This window comes from Hylobates moloch, unplaced genomic scaffold (assembly GCF_009828535.3).
Source record: "Hylobates moloch isolate HMO894 unplaced genomic scaffold, HMol_V3 SCAFFOLD_10, whole genome shotgun sequence".
Lineage (NCBI taxonomy): Eukaryota > Metazoa > Chordata > Mammalia > Primates > Hylobatidae > Hylobates > Hylobates moloch.
Window position 1 is genome coordinate 84262349 of NW_026652285.1, and position 18395 is coordinate 84280743.

The following is an 18395-nucleotide window of genomic DNA, read 5'->3' on the forward strand; positions in this document are numbered from 1 at the left end:
AAGTATTATCTATACTGTTCATATGACCTTTATTCCCTGCCTTGCAGATTTAGTGTCTTTTTATGAATACATGTCTTCCCAAATATATGGACAGTTCCTCAAGGACAGAGTCTTTGTCTTATAATTCTTGTACTCCACAAGGTCCGCTTAAAATCGTATGTTTTACACCATTGTTCATTGATAGCTTGCTACTACTTTATCACAGTTCAAGATGCAACAAATGCTGCTATGATATGCCAACAGCCCCTCAGGAAGAAACCAGACATCAGTAGGTCATAAGTCCAAATAACAGGACAGACATTACTTTTATATTTATTACCCAACACAGGTAATTCACACGTACCAAACACCAAGCAGATGAGAGCTGAGAAAAAGCCCCACAAAAACCAGTATCAATTTTGTGCCAGGGAATTATAAGAAAGTTGTTCAGGCCTCAATAATTTTAATAATAATAGCATTCAGCCAGGCATGGTGGCTCATGCCTGTAATCTCAACACTTTGGGAGACCAAGGCAGGAGGATTGCTTCAGCTCAGGAGTTCAAGACCAGCCTGGCAAACATGCTGAAACCCTGTCTCTACTAAAAATACAAAAATCAGTCAGGTGTGATGGCGCATGCTTGTAATCCCAGCTACCTCGTAGGCTGAGGCAGGAGGATCACTCGAACCTGGGAGGCAGAGGTTACAGTGAGCCAAGAATGCACCACTGCACTCCAGCTTGGGCAATAGAGCAAGACTCCGTCTCAAAAATAAGAGAAGGGGAGGGGAGGGAACAGGAGGGGAGGGGAAAGAGGAGAGAGGAGAAGGAAAGGAGAGAGAGAGGAGAAGGAAAGGAGAAGGAAGGAAAAGAAAGAAAAGAAAAGAAAGAAAAGAAAGGAAAGAAAGAAAAGGAAGGAAAGGAAGGAAAAGAAAGAAAAGGAAAGAAAGAAAAGAAAGGAAGGAAGGAAAGGAAAGGAAAGGAAAAGGAAGAAAGAGAGAGAGAGAATATAGCATTAATTGAAATACTCCCAAACACAAGGTAGTCTGCTAGATATACACTACCTTATTTATTCCAACAGAAAATCCTACAAAGTAGCCAAGCGAGGTGGCTTATGCCTGTAACCCCAGCACTTTGGGAAGCTGAGGAGGACGGATCACTCTGAGCTCAGGAGTTCAAGACCAGCCTGAGCAACATCTCTACAAAAAAAAAAAAAATACAATAACTAGCCAGGCATTGGTGGCTCGTGCCTGTAGTCCCAAATACTCGGGAGGCTGAGGTGGAAGAATCACTTGAGCCCAGGAGGCGGAAGCTGCAGTGAGCCAAGATCGCACTACTGCACTCCAACCTAAGTGACAGAGACCCTGTCCCAAAAAAAACAAAAACAAAAACAAAAAACAAAAAAAGAAAATCCTTCAAGGTAGGTGGGTTTTTTTCATATAGTTTACAGATAGGAAGATGGAGGCCCTAAGAGCTTAAGTCACATTCAAAGTCACACCATTCATAAAAGAGCTGATATTCAAACTGTGGTTTGTGTGACCTCAAAGTCCAGGCCCAGTAAATCTGGGCAGCTTCACCATGAAGGGCTCCACCTAGGCCCTGACTTGGTTCTCTAACCTTACAGGTTAGCTAAAACCTAAGGAGAAAAGGTTGCCTGAATAAGCATTCAAGTCAGTCTGGAAGGGTTTGATGACAACGCCTCCTGCCCAATCTTGTCTCCAAGAACTTTCCCAGAGCAAGAGAGCTGCTGGAAATAGATGTCTCTCTGTAGCTCTGTGACTCCCCGAGACCTTCTTGGGCCTGGTGTTTAACCGTATGTACGACATTAGAGTCTGGCCTGGGGCTTGCCTAGAACATGACCCCATCACAGACATTCCCAGCTACTGCCACTTCTGCTCAGACCAAATGGCATCCAAGAAAATAGGTAGTTCCTACTAAGAAATACTCAAAAATCAATCCAACAGACGCCACAGTGGGAAATAAAAATATAATCCTATTTAATACATAAAAAAACCCCAAAACTCTTACTATCACAAGGAAATAAACATTTAAAAGCAGTTTATACCCCCAAGGAAGAAAAAATAAGCAGTGCAAATTTGCATTGCATATGCATAGGGGCATTCATTAAAGCACATGTTTCTCTAGCTAATTACGTTATTAAGTAACAACGTTTGCATCTGCGTCAGAAATACAGTCAACTAATTATGAGCATGGCTGGGAATTTTCCCCTACTCTCCCATTGTCTGTGATTTTATTCAAATAATCAGCTTCAAAATAGGACTCCTGGGGGAGTGAAGGAGAATGTGTTGTGCTGGTTTCAAGGCCAAATTTATAATATAACTTATATCTCATATCGTGAAGATAAAAATGTTTATCCACAGGGCTAGCTTTCATAGTCTATCAAGGAAATATTCCAGAAGGAAATTTGTTTGATGAAAGGTACAGGCAACTTACGGCATCTAATCAACAACTGACTGTATCACAAATGTCACCCATATTGGCTGCTGTTTATTATACGCATCAGCACAATAACATAGATTGATGACAGAAAGAATCTAGTAATATAAAGGCTCCATCTAAGACTGTTTAGAGATCAATAAATAACAAGCTGAGAAAGAAAAAAAGTGACCAACAATGCCAATAAATTGAGGCAGACATTTTGCCAGCTGCCAGGGGAATGAATGATAGACCTATTCCATTTATTGGTATTGACCCCAAAATAAAATCTCCCAGAAAAATAAGCAAGTGCTATATGTAAAGCTTTGCAAAAGAGCAGAAGCAAGTGCTAAAAACTGAAGAAAATCACATTCGAGTCAGTTTTCATCTTTACCCAACAATAACAGAAATAAGTCTTTAGCGTGCAGTAGAATCCAGTCAGAAGGCTAACACATCACCTGGAAATTAGTGGACTGTTGTAAGGGCCTAAACAGTCCAGGCAGATTAACACCAGGGTCTGCACAATGCTTATGTTCCAAATCAGATAATTCAGCATGATACCTATACTTACTTCATTTGTTTCATCTGTGAAAGTGTTCTCTCCCCAACTAAATGGTAAGTTCTTTCTGGGCTGTGCGTATACCCTGTATTTTTAAATATCCCCTGCAGTCCTTTGAATTATAAACATTATTTTAAACATTAATCTTTGTGATGTTCCTGTGTAAGTAACATGGTCTAAGGAACCTTCGACAAAGTTTCATGTATCTTGTAGCATATCTGCATATAACCATGAATTTGACTGTTGAGGTTGGCCCCTCATTCCAGGATCCCTTGGGCACTAAATTACACATATCACTCATGGTGGAAGTTGGAATCTAATGTCTCAATATCTAGCAAGTTGAACTTAGAAAATGTTATACAGCAGAAAGAACAAGGCTGGGTGCAGTAGCTCACTGCTGTAATCCTAGTACTTTGGAAGGCCAAGGCATGAGGATCACTTGAGCCTAGCAGTTCAAGACCAGCCTGGTGTCTTAACACCGCTTCTACAAAAATAAAAAACAAATTGTTTTAATTAGCCAGGCATGGTGACCCATGCCTGTAGTCCCAGCTACTCGGGAGACTGAGGCAGGAAAATCCCTTAAGCCCAAGAATTTGAGGCTGCAGTGAGCCATGATTGCACCACCACACTCCACCCTGGGCAACCTTGTGTCTGAAAAAAAGAAAAACAAAGCCAGAGGCATTACATTACCAGACTTCAAACTATACTACAAAGCTACAGTAACCAAAACAGCATGGTACTGGTACAAAAACAGACACATAGGCCAATAGGCCAATGGAACAGAATAGAGAACCCAGAAATGAAGCCACACACCTGATCAGTCATCTTATCTTCCACAAAGAAGTCAACAATAACAAGCAATTGGGAAAGGACTCCCTATACATAAATGGTGCTGGGATAGCTGGCTAGCCATATGCAGAAGAATGAAACTGGACCCCTATCTTTCACCGTACATAAAAATTAATTCAAGACAGATTAAAGACTTGAATATAAGACCACAAACTGTAAGAATGCTGGAAGAAAAACTGCAAAACACCATTCTGGACATGCGCCTTGGGAAATAGTTTCTTATTAAGCCCTCAATAGCAATTGCAACAAAAACAAAAGTTGACAAGTGAGACCTAATTAAACTAAGGAGCCTCTGTACAGCAAAAGAAACTATCAACAAAGGAAATTGATAGCCTACAGAATGGAATAAAATATTTACAACCTATGCATCTGACAAAGGTCTAATATCCAGAATCTACAAGGAACTTAAACAATTCAACAAGCAAACAACAAATAACTCCATTAAAAAGTGGGCAAAAGACATGAACAGACATGTCTCAAAAGAAGACACACAAGCAATCAAGAAACATATGAAAAAATGCTCCACATCACTAATCAGAGAAATGCAAATCAAAACCACAATGAGATTCTGTCTCACACCAGTCGGAATGGCTATTATTAAAAAGTCAAAAAATAACAGATGCCGGTAAGGCTACAGAGAAAAGGGAATGCTTATACACTGTCCGTGGGAATGTAAATTAGTTCAGCCACTGTGGAAAGTAATTTGGAGATTTCTCAAAGAGCTTAAAACAGAACTACCATTCAATCCAGCAGTCCCATTACTGGGTATATATCCAAAAGAAAATAAATCATTCAATCAAAAGGACACATGCACTTATATGTTCATCGCTGCACTATTCACAATAGCAAAGACATGGAATCAACCTAGATGCCCATCAATGGTGGACTGGATAAAGAAAGTGTGATACATGTACACCATGGAATACAACACAACCATAAAAAACAAAATCATGTCCTTTGCAGCAACATGGATGCAGCTGGAGACCACTTCTAATATCCTAAGCATATTAATGCAGGAACAGAAAATTCTAATATTCTAAGCATATTAATGCATGAACAGATAATCAAATACCAATGTTCTCACATATAAGTGGGAGCTACCATTGGGTACTCATGGACATAAAGATGAGAACGACAGACATGGAGGACAAATAGAGGGAGGAGGGAGGAAGGGGGTTGAAACACTAACTGTTGGGTACCATGCTCACTACATAGGTGACAGGATCATTCATATCCTAAATCTCAGCATCACGCAATATACCCTTGTAACAAACTTGCACATGTGCCCCCTGATCTAAAATAAAAGTTGAAATTATTTTTAAAAAATGTGGCCAGGAACAGTGGCTCACCCCTATAATCCCAGCATTTTGGGAGTCCAAGGCAGGAGGATCACCTGAGGCCAGGAATTTGAGACCAGCTGGCCAACGTGGTGAAATCCCATCTCTACTAAAAATACAAAAATTAGCCAGGCATGGAGGCAGGCGCCTGTAATCCCAGCTGCTCGGGAGGCTGAGGCAGGAGAGTCACTTGAACCCAAGAGGCAGAGGTTGCAGTGAGTCAAGTTTGCACCACTGCACCCCAGCCTGGGCGACAAGAGCAAACTCTGTCTCAAAAAAAGAGAAAAGAAAAGAAAATGTTATTGCAGGCATAAAAGAAAAATGGGAGGGTTATAGTTTGCCATGAAGCACATTCTCAAGAGTAGTTTATTAACTGCTCTAATGAGCTCATTAGTACCCAAAAGTCTACTTGCTCTTAAGGCAATAGAAAGAAAAACAGATTACTTTTTGATGCATTTTGTATTCTAAATTCTTCCATGAACTTTAGCCTTGACTAACAATATATTTTCTTCAGATCGTATTCATAGAGAAAGCTCACTTGGAGGAAAAAGAAATTTTTCCTTTTCATATAACACTTATCATCAATAAATAGTGTCTAGTATGGAAACAACTGGAATCTGAACACTTCAGAAACTGCAGAGGAGGTGGTAGGGTGCGTAAAAGCATGAACATTAGGAGAAAAAAAGGGCTTAGCAAGATCTCTTGTAAGGATCTTCCATTTGCAGAGGTGAAAATAATGTTTGTCGATGTTTTGAGCTGCATATGAATATTTCTTTTTACCAAAAGATAACATTAAAACTCTTCATTCTAATGTTCTAGTTGTAAATAGAATGTCTGAATGGAAAACAAATAAATAAGGGAAAGTAAAAACTGAAGAACTTTAGACCTTCTCATTTTATAGTAAGAAGTTTCTGAAAGACCTTACATTTTTGATAAGGACACCTGCCATTCGTCACTAGAAAATGGCCCACTTGCTCATGACCGTGACATTGAGCCACACCTTTTCTGCACTAGGCACAGGGCCAAGGGCTTTATTCATTATCCCATTAAATCTTCACAATAGCTCTAAGGGATGAACACCATTTTATTCCCTTCCACAAAAGGAAACTGGAGTTTAGAGAGGTCCAGAAGTGGTTGCACAACTAGTTAGTGGCTCAGATAAAACTTACACAGGTCTTTCTGAGCCAAAAGCTCATGCATCGTCCCCACTATTGGCAGCCTTATAATCAATGTCATCACTCATTCTGCCCACTAAAATGACTTCAACCATTTACAAATATGGAGACATATTTTAATGGCATTTACTTGGCAAAAGTGTAACCCAACAGAGCTGTTGCATGCAATGGGTAAGTCAACGCAGTTTTTAAAAATGTGTTAAAAGATCAGTATATCGTGAGGTGCCAGAAAATGTATTTAATTGCTTTTAATTTTTATTTATTTATTTTTAAAATTTTTGTAGAGACAGGGTCTTCCCCTGTTGCCCAGGCTGGAGTGCAGTGGCATGATCACAGCTCACTGTAACCTTGAACTCCTGGGCTCAAGTGATCCTCCCACCTCAGCCTCCTTGAGCAGCTAGGACTACAGGTGCATGCCATCATGCCCAGACAATTTTACATGTTTTTGTAGAGACAAGGTCTCACTATGTTTTCCAGGCTGGCCTTGAACTCCTTGCCTCAAGCAATCTTCCCTTCTTGGCCTCCCAAAGTGCTAGGATTATAGGTGTAAGCCACCATGCCCAGTCCGGAAAATGTATTTCAAATGAGCAAACATCCTATCACCTGGAACACAGGTAATATACACAAGGTAAATGTGCTCTCACTCACTCCTCCCTTACCCATGGTGGCATCATTAGTCAATCACAGCATTCATCTGTGCTAAGTCTGGATGTGATCTCAGGATTCTTTCCACACCAGCACTAAAACTCCACAGGCAGCCATGTAATGAAGCTTATCTGCCACTCTTCATTTGAATGCACTAAATTGTGGTACAATTTATGTCGAAGCTTTTTCAAACTCTTTCCACTTTTGTAGAGATAAATCAGGCTCTACTAAGAAAAATCTCAAAAGATGAAGAGTTGACTCGGCAACAATGAATGTTGTTCTAGGACCCTTCTGGCCGGGTCCTAGACCACACTGTGCATGAACGTGTGTTTGTCTTGGCACCCCTCTCCTAGGGCCCTCCAGCTTTTTCATCATCATCTCCCATCTCTGGGGCACACTGACTGGGGCTGCCTTCTAGAAAAGTGTGTCAGGCTGTCATCTTGGTGCATAAGCTCATGACATACAGTAAGTCACTTTCTTATCCTGGTCTTTAAACTCCTCTGTGAAATGGGAAATAATACCAATCTATTAACCTTATATAGCTTAAAGTGCTGGCCACCTCTAGAGAATCAGGCTCTGCTATTAATGGACTTTGGAAACCATGTCCCACCCTGTTGACCAACTCAAAGGAGAAACTCTGCCTCTGTAATCAGCCCACGATGCTGGGCCATCCACCCTATCAGGGCCATACACAGAGATAATGGGGGAAACCAGGAGTCAGCCCCAAGGCCTCTGTTTCTGCTTTATCAAAGCCTAGAGATGTCATGCCCAGAGAGAAGCAAGCATGAAGACCTAGAAGACAAAGCAAGGAGGTACGGAACTGGGAAAGGACATAAAGCTTGGGGACAAAACAAAAAAAGGGGACAAGGGTTTCTACAAGGCTCAGCCACATGATAAGCTGGGATGGCAGTTCAGGAGCCCATTCCACAATGCCTGCCGTCATCTGTGGCGCCTTTTGAGGGGACCTCAAGGTGTTTCCACAGGCCTTGAGTATGCCAGGCACTGTGTTAGGTCCTGGTGAGATCCTGCTAAGGAAGGCTATATGGTCTCTGAGCTCCCAGATTTACAGTCCAGTAGGGGAGACTAATGAAAGCCATGAAATCAATCATAAATAATATACTTACTTACTGGGTACTAAGAAAGAGAATAATGACAGAGGTGACTTTTTTTTTTTTGAGACAGAGTCCCGCTCTGTCGCCCAGGCTGGAGCACAGTGGCACGATCTCGGCTCACTGCAAGCTCCGCCTCCCAGGTTCACACCATTCTCCTGCCTCAGCCTCCCAAGTAGCTGAGACTACAGGCACCCGCCACCACATCCGGCTAATTGTTTGTATTTTTAGTAAAGATGGGGTTTCACCATGTTAGCTAGGATGGTCTTGATCTCCTGACCTTGTGGTCCGCCCACCTCGGCCTCCCAAAGTGCTGGGATTACAGGCATAAGCCACCGCGCCTGGCCCCAGAGGTGACATTTAAGCCGAAACTTGAAACATGAAAAGGAGCTTGATAAGCAGAAAGCAGAGAGGCTGCACCAAGAGATGAATGGATAAAATGTGATCCATCCATACAGTGGAATATTATTCAGTCTTAAAAAGGAATCACGTTCTGATACGTGCTACAACATGTGTAAACCTTGAAAACATGCTAAGCAAAAGAAGCCAGACATAAAAAGACAAGTATTATATGACTCCACGTATATGAAGTGTGTAGAATAGGCAAATTCCTAGTGACAGAAAGCAGATAGAGGTTGCCAGAATCTAGAGGGAGAGAGAATGAGGAGTTAGTGTTCAAAGGGTACGGAGTTTCCATCTGGGATGATGAAAAAGTACTGGAAATGGATAGTGGTGATGGTGACACAACATCGTGAATGTACTTAGTGGCGCTAAATTGTCCACTTACATATGGTTAAACGGTCAATTTTATACTATGTGTATTTTGCCCAATAAAAAAACTTTTTAAAGCAAGGAGGCCAGGTGCAATGCCTCATGCCTGTAATCCCAGCTACGTGAGAGGCTGAAGCAGAAGGATCACGTGAGTCTGGAGTTCGAGGCTGCACTGAGCTATGATCATACCACTGCACTCCAGTGTGGGCAACAGAGCAAGACCTCATCTCTAAAAGTACACATAAAAAATTTTAAAAATAGGCCAGGTGTGGTGGCTCATGCCTGTAATCCAGCACTTTGGGAGACTAAGGCACGAGGATCACTTGACTCCAGGAGTTTGAGACCAGCCTGGGCAACATAGTGAGACTCTGCCTCTGTGAAAAATTAAAAAAAAAAAAAAAATAGCCTGGCATGGTGGCACACACCTGTAGTCTAAGCTATTCCGGAGGGAGGTGGAAAGATCACTTGAGCCTAGCCGTTCAAGACTGCAGTAGGCCGTGGTTGCACCACTGCACTCCAGCGTAGGTGACAGAGCAAGACCCTGTCTAAAAGAAAAACCAAAAAACAAAAAACACCCTTTCCCTCAGCAGCATCCAAGTTCATAATTTTCTAGTGTTTTTACTGGAATTCCCAATTCCTGTGGCTTTATAACTCTGAGATAAAAATACAATGTCAGTTGGCACATGGCCCAGATTCTAGAGTCCCAAAGAAGACTGAAGGATAAATAAGAAGGGGTGTGTGAGCTCAGAAAGGAGCAGGCACAGCAGTGAGAAACCGAGGCCATGTGGTGACACAGGGGAGGAGGAGGAGGAGGAAGGTGTCAGTGGGCAGAGGGAGCAGTTATTAGAGAAGGAAAAAAGAAGCGAAGATCTTTTAAATAACAGTTCTTTGGGAAAATGCAGCAAGCACTCTCCTCTAAATTAATTTTCTACATTCTCAGTCTAATAATCCAGATGATTGCTAATTTTTAAGGCAATCTAAATGGTTTTATATGGGGTTGCCTATGTAAATCCTTAGAGGGTTCTTTGATAGACACTATGGCACATTTTAATCTAAGTTCTGCATTTTAGTTGATCCATTGAAAGATCATCTTAGAACTAAAATGTTATCTTTAGAAATTCTTAACCCCTGAGGATGATAATTAATGATCAAAATGCACGTAGAGCCTACACAGCAAGTCAGAATATCAAAATGATTAACTTAGCCATGCACATCACTGGGGTTTCTTAACTATGCAATAAATTCAATGAAAATTGTGAGGGTTTCTCTTTTTTCCAGAATGAAAACAGGTTTCTTTGTCTGATATGTGAAAAATTCCGTCATGCTCACTTTGGCAGCATATATACTAAAATTGGAACGATACAGAGACTAGCATGATCCCTGTGCAAGTATGACATGCAAATGCATTAAGCATTCCATTAAAAAATTTCTTTCAATACGGAAAGTATATAAAATATAAAAATTGTCTGGGTGCAGTGGCTCATGCCTGTAATCCCAGAACTTTGGGAGGCCAAGGTGGGCAGATCACCTGAGGTCAGGAGTTGAGACCAGCCTGGCCAACATGGCAAAACCCCATCTCTACTAAAAATACAAAAAATTAGCTGGGCATGGTGGCAGACACCTGTAATCCCAGCTACATGGGAGGCTGACGCAGGGAGAATGGCTTGAACCCAGGAGGCAGAGGTTGCAGTGAGCTAGATTGTGCCATTGCACTCCAGCCTGGGCAACAGAGTGAGACTCCATCTAAAAAAAAAAGTATATTATATATATGTATATATATGTATGTATAACTGTATATATGTGTGTGTGTGTGTGTGTGTATATATATATATATATATATGAAGTCCAGGATCCCAAACTCCCCCAGTGGAAATTATCACCATTAACATTGTGATGTATGGCATTCTAAACATTTTTCTAAGCTTATCTGTATATAGGAACTTTTTCAAAATTAAGATTGTTACTCATAGAATTTGTAACTCTGAAACATACTATTAATACTTATCTATGTCAATAAATATTCTTTTTTTTTTTTTTTGAGATAGAGTCTTGCTGTGTCGCCCAGGTTGGAGTGCAGTGGCACAATCTCAGCTCACAGCAACCTCCACCTCCCGGGTTCAAGCAATTCTCCTGCCTCAGACTCCTGAGTAGCTGGGATTACAGGTGCACGCCACCATGCCCAGCTAATTTTTTGTATTTTTAGTAGAGATGGGGTTTCACCATGCTGGCCAGGCTGGTCTCGAACTCCTGACCTCGTGATCAGCCTGCCTTGGCCTCCCAAAGTGCTGGGATTACAGGCGTGAGCCACTGTGCCTGGCCTGCAATAAATATTCTTTTTTAAATATTGTTTTTCTAACATAATTTTATTGGATACATAATATACCATTTTAAGGGATTGATTTACTTAACCAGTCTCTTACTGTTAGACATTTGAGATTGTTTCTAATATTTCACTACGATAAATAGTTATAAACAAATATAACTACAGCAAATTAGAAGGCTTTACACTTCTTTTCATGCACAAATAAACTGGAAAATCTGGATGAAGTAAATGATTTTCTAGAAATACATAATTTACCAAAATTGATCTTAAGAGGGAAAGAAAAAGAGTAGACATGATTAGATATACCAGTAAGTATGGGAAGAATTTAAAAATAGTCCAAATAGTCCAAGGGCTACCTCTCCAATAGTGCCACATCCAGATGGTTTTATAGGTGAAATCTCCCAAATCTTTAAAAATTCTATTTGTAGTATTCCAGAAAGAGAAAGAAGGAAATTTTTACATTTTTTTTTTAAATTCAGAATAACATTAATACCAAACTGAACAAAGATGGCACAGGAAAAGAAAATAGAGCAATTTCACTTATGAATATCAATGCAAGATTTCTAAGTAAAATTTAGCAAATATAATCCAAATGAAAGGAATAAAACACCAAAAACCCAGATCAATTCATTCCAGCAATTAGTACTGATCGTTATCAGGAAATCTAACAATATAACCCACACATTATTATTTTTTTTTTCTTTATGAGATAGGGTCTTGCTCTGTCACCCAGGCTGGAGGGCAGGGTGTGATCATGGCTCACTACAGCCTCAACCTCACAAGCTCAAGTGATCCTCCCACCTCAGCCTCCCAACTAGCTGGGACTATAGGCATGCACCACCACTCCCAGGCTGGTCTTGAACTCCTGGGCTCAAGCTATCTGCCTGCCTGGGCCTCCCAGAGTGCTGGAATTACAGACATGAACCACTTCATCTGGCCACATTATTATTTAAAAGAAGAAAAAATATATATAATCACCTGCCTAAAAGACATGATAAAAATAACTTATTTCCAATTAAAAAAAAAGAAATTCCTAAAAAGTGGGAATAGATTGATACTTCCTTTAGATTATGGACATATAGCCAAAAACTAGAAAAATGGTAATTTAAAAAATTTGTTTTCACTTTTCAGATGGAAACAGGCACATAAAAATGATAATATTTGTAGACAGAGAAACAGAAAACCAGGTCAAGCGTGGTGGCTCATGCCTGGAATCCCAGCACTATGGGAGGCGGAGACAGGCAGATCACTTGAGCCCAGGAGTTCAAGACCAGCCTGGGCAACATGGTGAAACCCCATCTCTATAAAAAATACAAAAATTGTCCAGGCATGGTAGCTCGTGCCTGTAGTCCAGTTACTCAGGAGGCTGAGGTGGGAGGATGGCTTGAGCCCAGGAGCACCAGTGCACTCCAGTCTGGGTGGCAGAGCGAGACTCTGTCTCAAAAAAAAAAAAAGAAAAAGAGAAAGAAAAAGGAAAAAGAAACAGAAAGCCAAAATTTTTAAAAAACTAACCAAAAGCCAGTGTCATCATAAAAAAGTGGCTGAAAACAATTCTGAAACTAGAATTCCTGGGTTCAAATTCAGCTGTCTTTAGTTGTGTGACCTTAAACAAATTACATTCATGCATCACTTAACAATCCGCATATATTTTGAGAAATGCATCATTAGGTAATTCCTTCATTGTGTGAAGTCACAGAGTGTTACTTACACAAACCTAGATGGTAGAGCCTGCTACTCACTTAGGCTGTATGGTATACCTATTGCTCCTAGGCTACAAATTCACAAAGCATGTTACTATACTGAATACTGTAGGCAACTAAAACACAATGGGAAGTACTTATATATCTAAATATAGAAATGATACAGTAAAAATACAGAATAAAAGATAAAATATGATACACCTGTAATAGGGCACTTACCATAAGTGGAGCTTGCAGGGCTGGAAGTTGCTCTGGGTGAGTCAGTGAGTGAATAGTGAGTGAATGTGAAGGCCTAGGACATTACTGTACACTTTTATGTATAGTAATGTACATACAGTAATGTACTTGCTGGCAGAGCTGTAAGTTTGTTTACACCAGCAATGCCACAAACATGTGAGTGTGATGCACTACATTATGATGGCTACGATGTCACTAGGCAATAGGAATTTTTCAGTCTCATTATGATCTTATGGGACCACTACGATGTGGTCCATCATCATATATAAAGTGCTTAAAATAACACTTGGCACACGGTGCCATATGAGTAGACATGATTAGATATGCCAAATATCGGCCAGGCGCAGTGGCTCACACCTGTAATCCCAGCACTTTGGGAGGCCAACACGGGCAGATCACTTAAGGTCAGGAGTTCAAGACTAGCCTGGCCAACATGGTGAAACCCCATCTTTACTAAAAACACAAAAATTAGCCAGGTGTAGTGGTGGGTGCCTGTAATCCCAGCTACTCGAGTGGATGAGGCATGAGAATCGTTTGAACCCAGGAGGCAGAGGTTGCAGTGAGCCAAGATCATGCCATTGCACTCCAGCCTGGGTGACAAAGCGAGATTCTGTCTCAAATATATATATATAAAATATATATATTATATATGTTATTCCCACAAGACAGTATATATATATATTTATATTATTATATATATTATATATATGTTCATTCCCACATGACTTCTGGGAATATATCTATATCTATATCTATATCTATATATAGATATAGATACCTAATATCAAATATATGTTATATATATTTTTTGTATATATATATATATACACCTAACATCAAAAAACTAACATCAGGAATGAAGAAACACGCAAACCATTTCCCTAATAGTCAGGAATAAAAAAATAATATTCAAAGGCAACACTACCATTTAAGTCTTTGTTCTAAAAATACAAAGTGATCAATCAAGAGAAAAACATAACCTTTATAAAGAAAGACTTTTATAAAGAAAAACTTTTATAAAGAAAAATTTATGAATGGAATTATCATTATTTGCAGATGATATGATACTATTCCTGAAAATATCAAGAAAATCAACTGAAAATCTATGAGAAACAAATAGGAATTTTAAAGATTTACTTAATCATTTACTCCCTGAAACTGAAATTTAGAGAAAAATATGAAAACAGTTTCAAGGTGGTATGAACTGGGAACCTGAATTTTTTGAAAACTCACCTTGGCAATGTAATTTTGGGGACTCCCATGTGCCCAGGGCTGTGCAGCTTGAAACTGTACCTTCTGGAACACTGAAAAATCCTTCTCTGCAAGCATAACGAACCTGGCTGCCCAGCCTAGACGTATAATTTCCTATGATATAGCCATCTGGAACCTCAGGAGGGGTACCACAGTCTATTTCTGAAAATAAATTAATGTCAAATTCATTACCTTGTGAATGTAGATCTTCAAAATTCACAATCTCTCTATCTCTACCCTATTCCTCACACACACACCCCCAAGCCATATTTTAAGTACACTGGTTCATTCCCACATGACTTCTGGGAACATTTCCAACAATTGTCTTTATTCAATCTTTTGGCCTTCCATAGGTAAAGCATCTAACCCTCACTAATTTATACTAACTAAAGAGAAGCCTTGTCCAATGAAATAAAAAATCTGAATTGCAAAATACCTTAAGATATATGTCCCTTGATGATTTTCAGGGTCACTTTTGAGATGCAGGAACCTTACCAAATCATTGGCATTTACTATCTAACATAGTAGTTAATATCGGAATATCTATTAACTGCTAATAAAAATCCTTTAAGTTTACTAATTTCAGCTTTTTTTTTTTTTTTTTGAGACAGAGGTCTCACTCTGTTGTCCAGGTTGGAGTGCAATGGCATGATCTCGGCTCACTGCGACCTCTATCTCCTGGGTTCAAGAAATTCTCATGCCTCAGCCTCCTGAGTAGCTGGGATTACAGGTGCCCACCACCACACCTGGCTATTTTTTTTATTTTTAGTAGAGATGGGGTTTCACTGTGTTCGCCAGGCTGGTCTCGAACTCCTGACCTCAAGTGATCCACCTGCCTTGGCCTCCCAAATCTGAGATTACAGACATGAGCCACTGCCCCTGGCCTAATTTTAGCTTTTTAAACATGGCCCCCTCTAACTTGATTGTTGTTATTTGCTTCATTTCATAGGTTGTACAAAATGTGCAAAGGATCAGATCACCTCCACCTACCTCCCCAACACAGGCTTGGAGCAGAAGAAAGTCACCATCAACAAAATTTCACCTTGAGATGCTGCATTTTTTGGCAGAAACCCACCTGTGCATGATGTGGCATCGGTGGTCGGGTGGAAAGGCTCGGGTCCATTCCTTGGCAAGTATCCATCCATACAGTAGCATTCAAAGCTCCCACGAGTGTTCACGCATCGCCCTCCATGCCTGCACAGGCCAGAAACTTCACACTCATCTATGTCTTGGGACCCAATCCAAACAGAGAAAAGGAGAGAAAAACAGAAAAAAGAAAAAAATAAAAGGAGATGATATTGTGACAGCCATTTTTTCACATTTTCAAGCTACTCTTATAAAAAGATGCATTTGTTTGCAATTGTATCATACATTTTATTTTATGCCTTATGGGTTCTTCTCATATATCGTTCATATCGTAGGCACTGAAAACATAGCAAGTGCTCAATAAATGTTTGTCAGTGTGTTCTGGGATTTTACAAAAACCGATAACCATCACCAGCTCCCTGACACCCAACAAAATGAACTCAAAAACATAAATATATCCAATCACTAAAAAATATCCTGACCGGGCATGGTGGCTCACACCTGTAATCCCAGCACTTTGGGAGGCCAAGGCGTGTGGATCACTTGAGGTCAGGAGTTCAAGACCAGCCTGGCCAACATAGTGAAACCCCATCTCTAGTAAAAATACAAAAATTAGCCAGCCATGGTGGTGCACGCCTGTAGCCCCAGCTATTCAGGAGGCTGAGGCAAGAGAATCACTTGAACCTAGGAGGCGGAGGTTGCAGTGAGCCAAGATCACGCCACTGCACTCAGCCTGGGTGACAGAGCAAGACCCTGTCTCAAAGAAAAAAAAAAAAAAATCCAATCACTAAAAAAATCCAATCACTATAAATATATCCAATCACTAAAAAAATCCAGTCACTATAAATATATCCAGTCACTAAAATATATCCAGTCACTATAAATATATCCAATCACTATAAATCTATCCAATCACTATAAATATACCCAATCACTATAACAAAAGAATGGTCCCAACCTCATACTAAAACATCTAAAGTAGGGCTTCAGATAGAAAACAATTTACAGGCCTGGCACGGTGGCTAATGTCTATAATCCTAGCACTTTGGGAGGACTGCTTTAGTCCAGGAGTTTGAGACCAACCTGGGAACAAAGTGAGAGAGAACCTGTCTTAAAATTAACTTAAAATATAAACAAAATTTTTAATGTTTTAAATAAGGAAAACAATCTCCAGGAGAGTGAAAATGCCAGCCCATGAGTATAGGATGGTGTGGCAGGTAATAAGCTGGTAATTTAATTAGGAAAGGTCTTACTAATTTTATGAAAATGAGACGGGCTTAAAACAGGCTTCTGGAAGGACAGGACATGCCCCTTTGCAGATTTTTTGCACCTGACTGAAGACTACCAGAGGCAGCAGGTACAAGGTAAAAACTGCCCAATAAGCCAGAGGCTGGAGAAGAAACTTCTCTGCCAGTTAGCAGTTTTTTCCCTCAGAACTGACTTTAAAACCTTAAGAATTCCATCAGCTGGGCATGGCTGGGCATGCCTATGGTCCCAGTTGCCCAAGAGGCTGAGGCAGGAGGATTGCTTTGAGTCTGGGAGTTCAAGGCCAGCCTGGGCAACACAGCAAGACCCTCACCTCTAAAAATAATAATAATACTATTTTCATCAGAGCCACATAGATCAATTCCACTTGGAGAAAACAAAAAAGCACCCTAACTGAAATTCCTAGGACATTTGCATAAAAACATCAGGGATTGAGCAGAAGACAGGAAGCAGCATGATTGAAGAAAGTCTGTTTTAAAAAAAAAAAAATTCAAAAAGTTAGTAATACCATAATTTCCTTTTTTTTTTTTTTTTTTTTTTTTTGAGACAGAGTCTCACTCTGTTGCCCAGGCTGGAGTGCAATGGTGTGATCTTGGCTTACTGCAACCGCTGCCTCCTCACTTCAACTGATTCTCCTGCCTCAGTCTCCTGAGTAGCTGAGACTACAGGTGTGTACCACCACACTGGCTGATTTTTGTGTGTCTTTTTGTAGAGACAGGGTTTCACCATGTTGGCCAGGCTGGTCTCGAACTCCTGACCTCAAGTCGTCCACCCACTTGGCTCCCAAAGTGCTGGGATTACAGGCATGAGCCAATGCACCTGGCTATAATTTCTTTTTCTTAAATGACATTTTAGCCCCCAAAAGATAAAAGAAAATTATCTCAGAATCCTTGTGAACTTTTATATTCTTTATTCTTTTTCCTTTTTGGTCTTGGATCAATGAACGCCTCTCCACTCACACCAATAATTGTTTGGGAACCAGTAATTCTATTTAATTGCTGAAGGAGCCCATCCAAGTCAAACCACCCTCACACAAGAAGAAGGGCCACAGAGCTTCTTCTCCTGGGTTGTGGCTCATGGTGGTTTCCATGATTCCCAGGAGTCATTCGGGGGCAGTTCTAAGGACCAGAACGTCTGCCAGTTCTCCACGACTGGCTGGAATCATCTCACACTAGAACCCCGGTAATTCATTCCTCCTATAACATTGGTGACATTCAGAGGCCTACCTGCAACCAGCTCCTGAGCTTGATGTTGACTCTGCAAAGCACAATACAACATGGATGCAGGATTCCTTGGAATCCAGGAACTAGGATTCACATCCTGTGGTTCCAGGCAAACAGTGACTAGCTGCTGATACCCCAAAACTTGCTAAGCTCTGCCCCAGCTAAAGCCCACTGATGTTTCTCTGGCAACTGTGATTCTGAAAGAAACAGTATTATCAAGAAAAGCAATTCTTCAGCTTTTACAAAGTGATAACTGGAGAACTCACAAGGAAAGGTCATGGGAATGGCTGCCAGTGGACATGGTCTTCATTTGGGGGGGCATGGAAATGCTCCAAAATGAGACAGTGGTGATGCTAGCACAACTTTGTGAATATACTAAAAACCACTGAGTTGTATACACCAAAAGGGTGAATTTGATGGTATGTAAACTATACCTCAATTTTTTACAAAAGGG

General features: G+C 40.5%; 1 protein-coding gene and 1 non-coding gene across 8 annotated transcripts in view; one reads left to right on the forward strand and one right to left on the reverse strand.

The window, feature by feature from the left end:
• The window catches only part of SUSD1 (sushi domain containing 1), a 135668-nt gene that overhangs the window by 89706 nt on the left and 27567 nt on the right, over nucleotides 1–18395 (reverse strand). For 6 of the 7 annotated variants that reach the window (XM_032164871.2, XM_058445864.1, XM_032164872.2 and 3 more), the window contains 2 exons: nucleotides 15442–15594; nucleotides 14349–14528 (listed from right to left, as the gene is read on the reverse strand). In XM_032164871.2, coding sequence (XP_032020762.1) covers nucleotides 14349–14528; nucleotides 15442–15594 — 333 coding nt within the window. Of the gene's footprint in view, nucleotides 1–14348; nucleotides 14529–15441; nucleotides 15595–17944; nucleotides 18053–18395 lie in introns of those variants that run through there. The other variant, XM_032164873.2, reaches the window with a different exon arrangement.
• LOC116475987 (U6 spliceosomal RNA) lies at nucleotides 10177–10286 on the forward strand. The gene has a single exon (XR_004250075.1). It is a non-coding gene; the product is annotated as a U6 spliceosomal RNA (small nuclear RNA).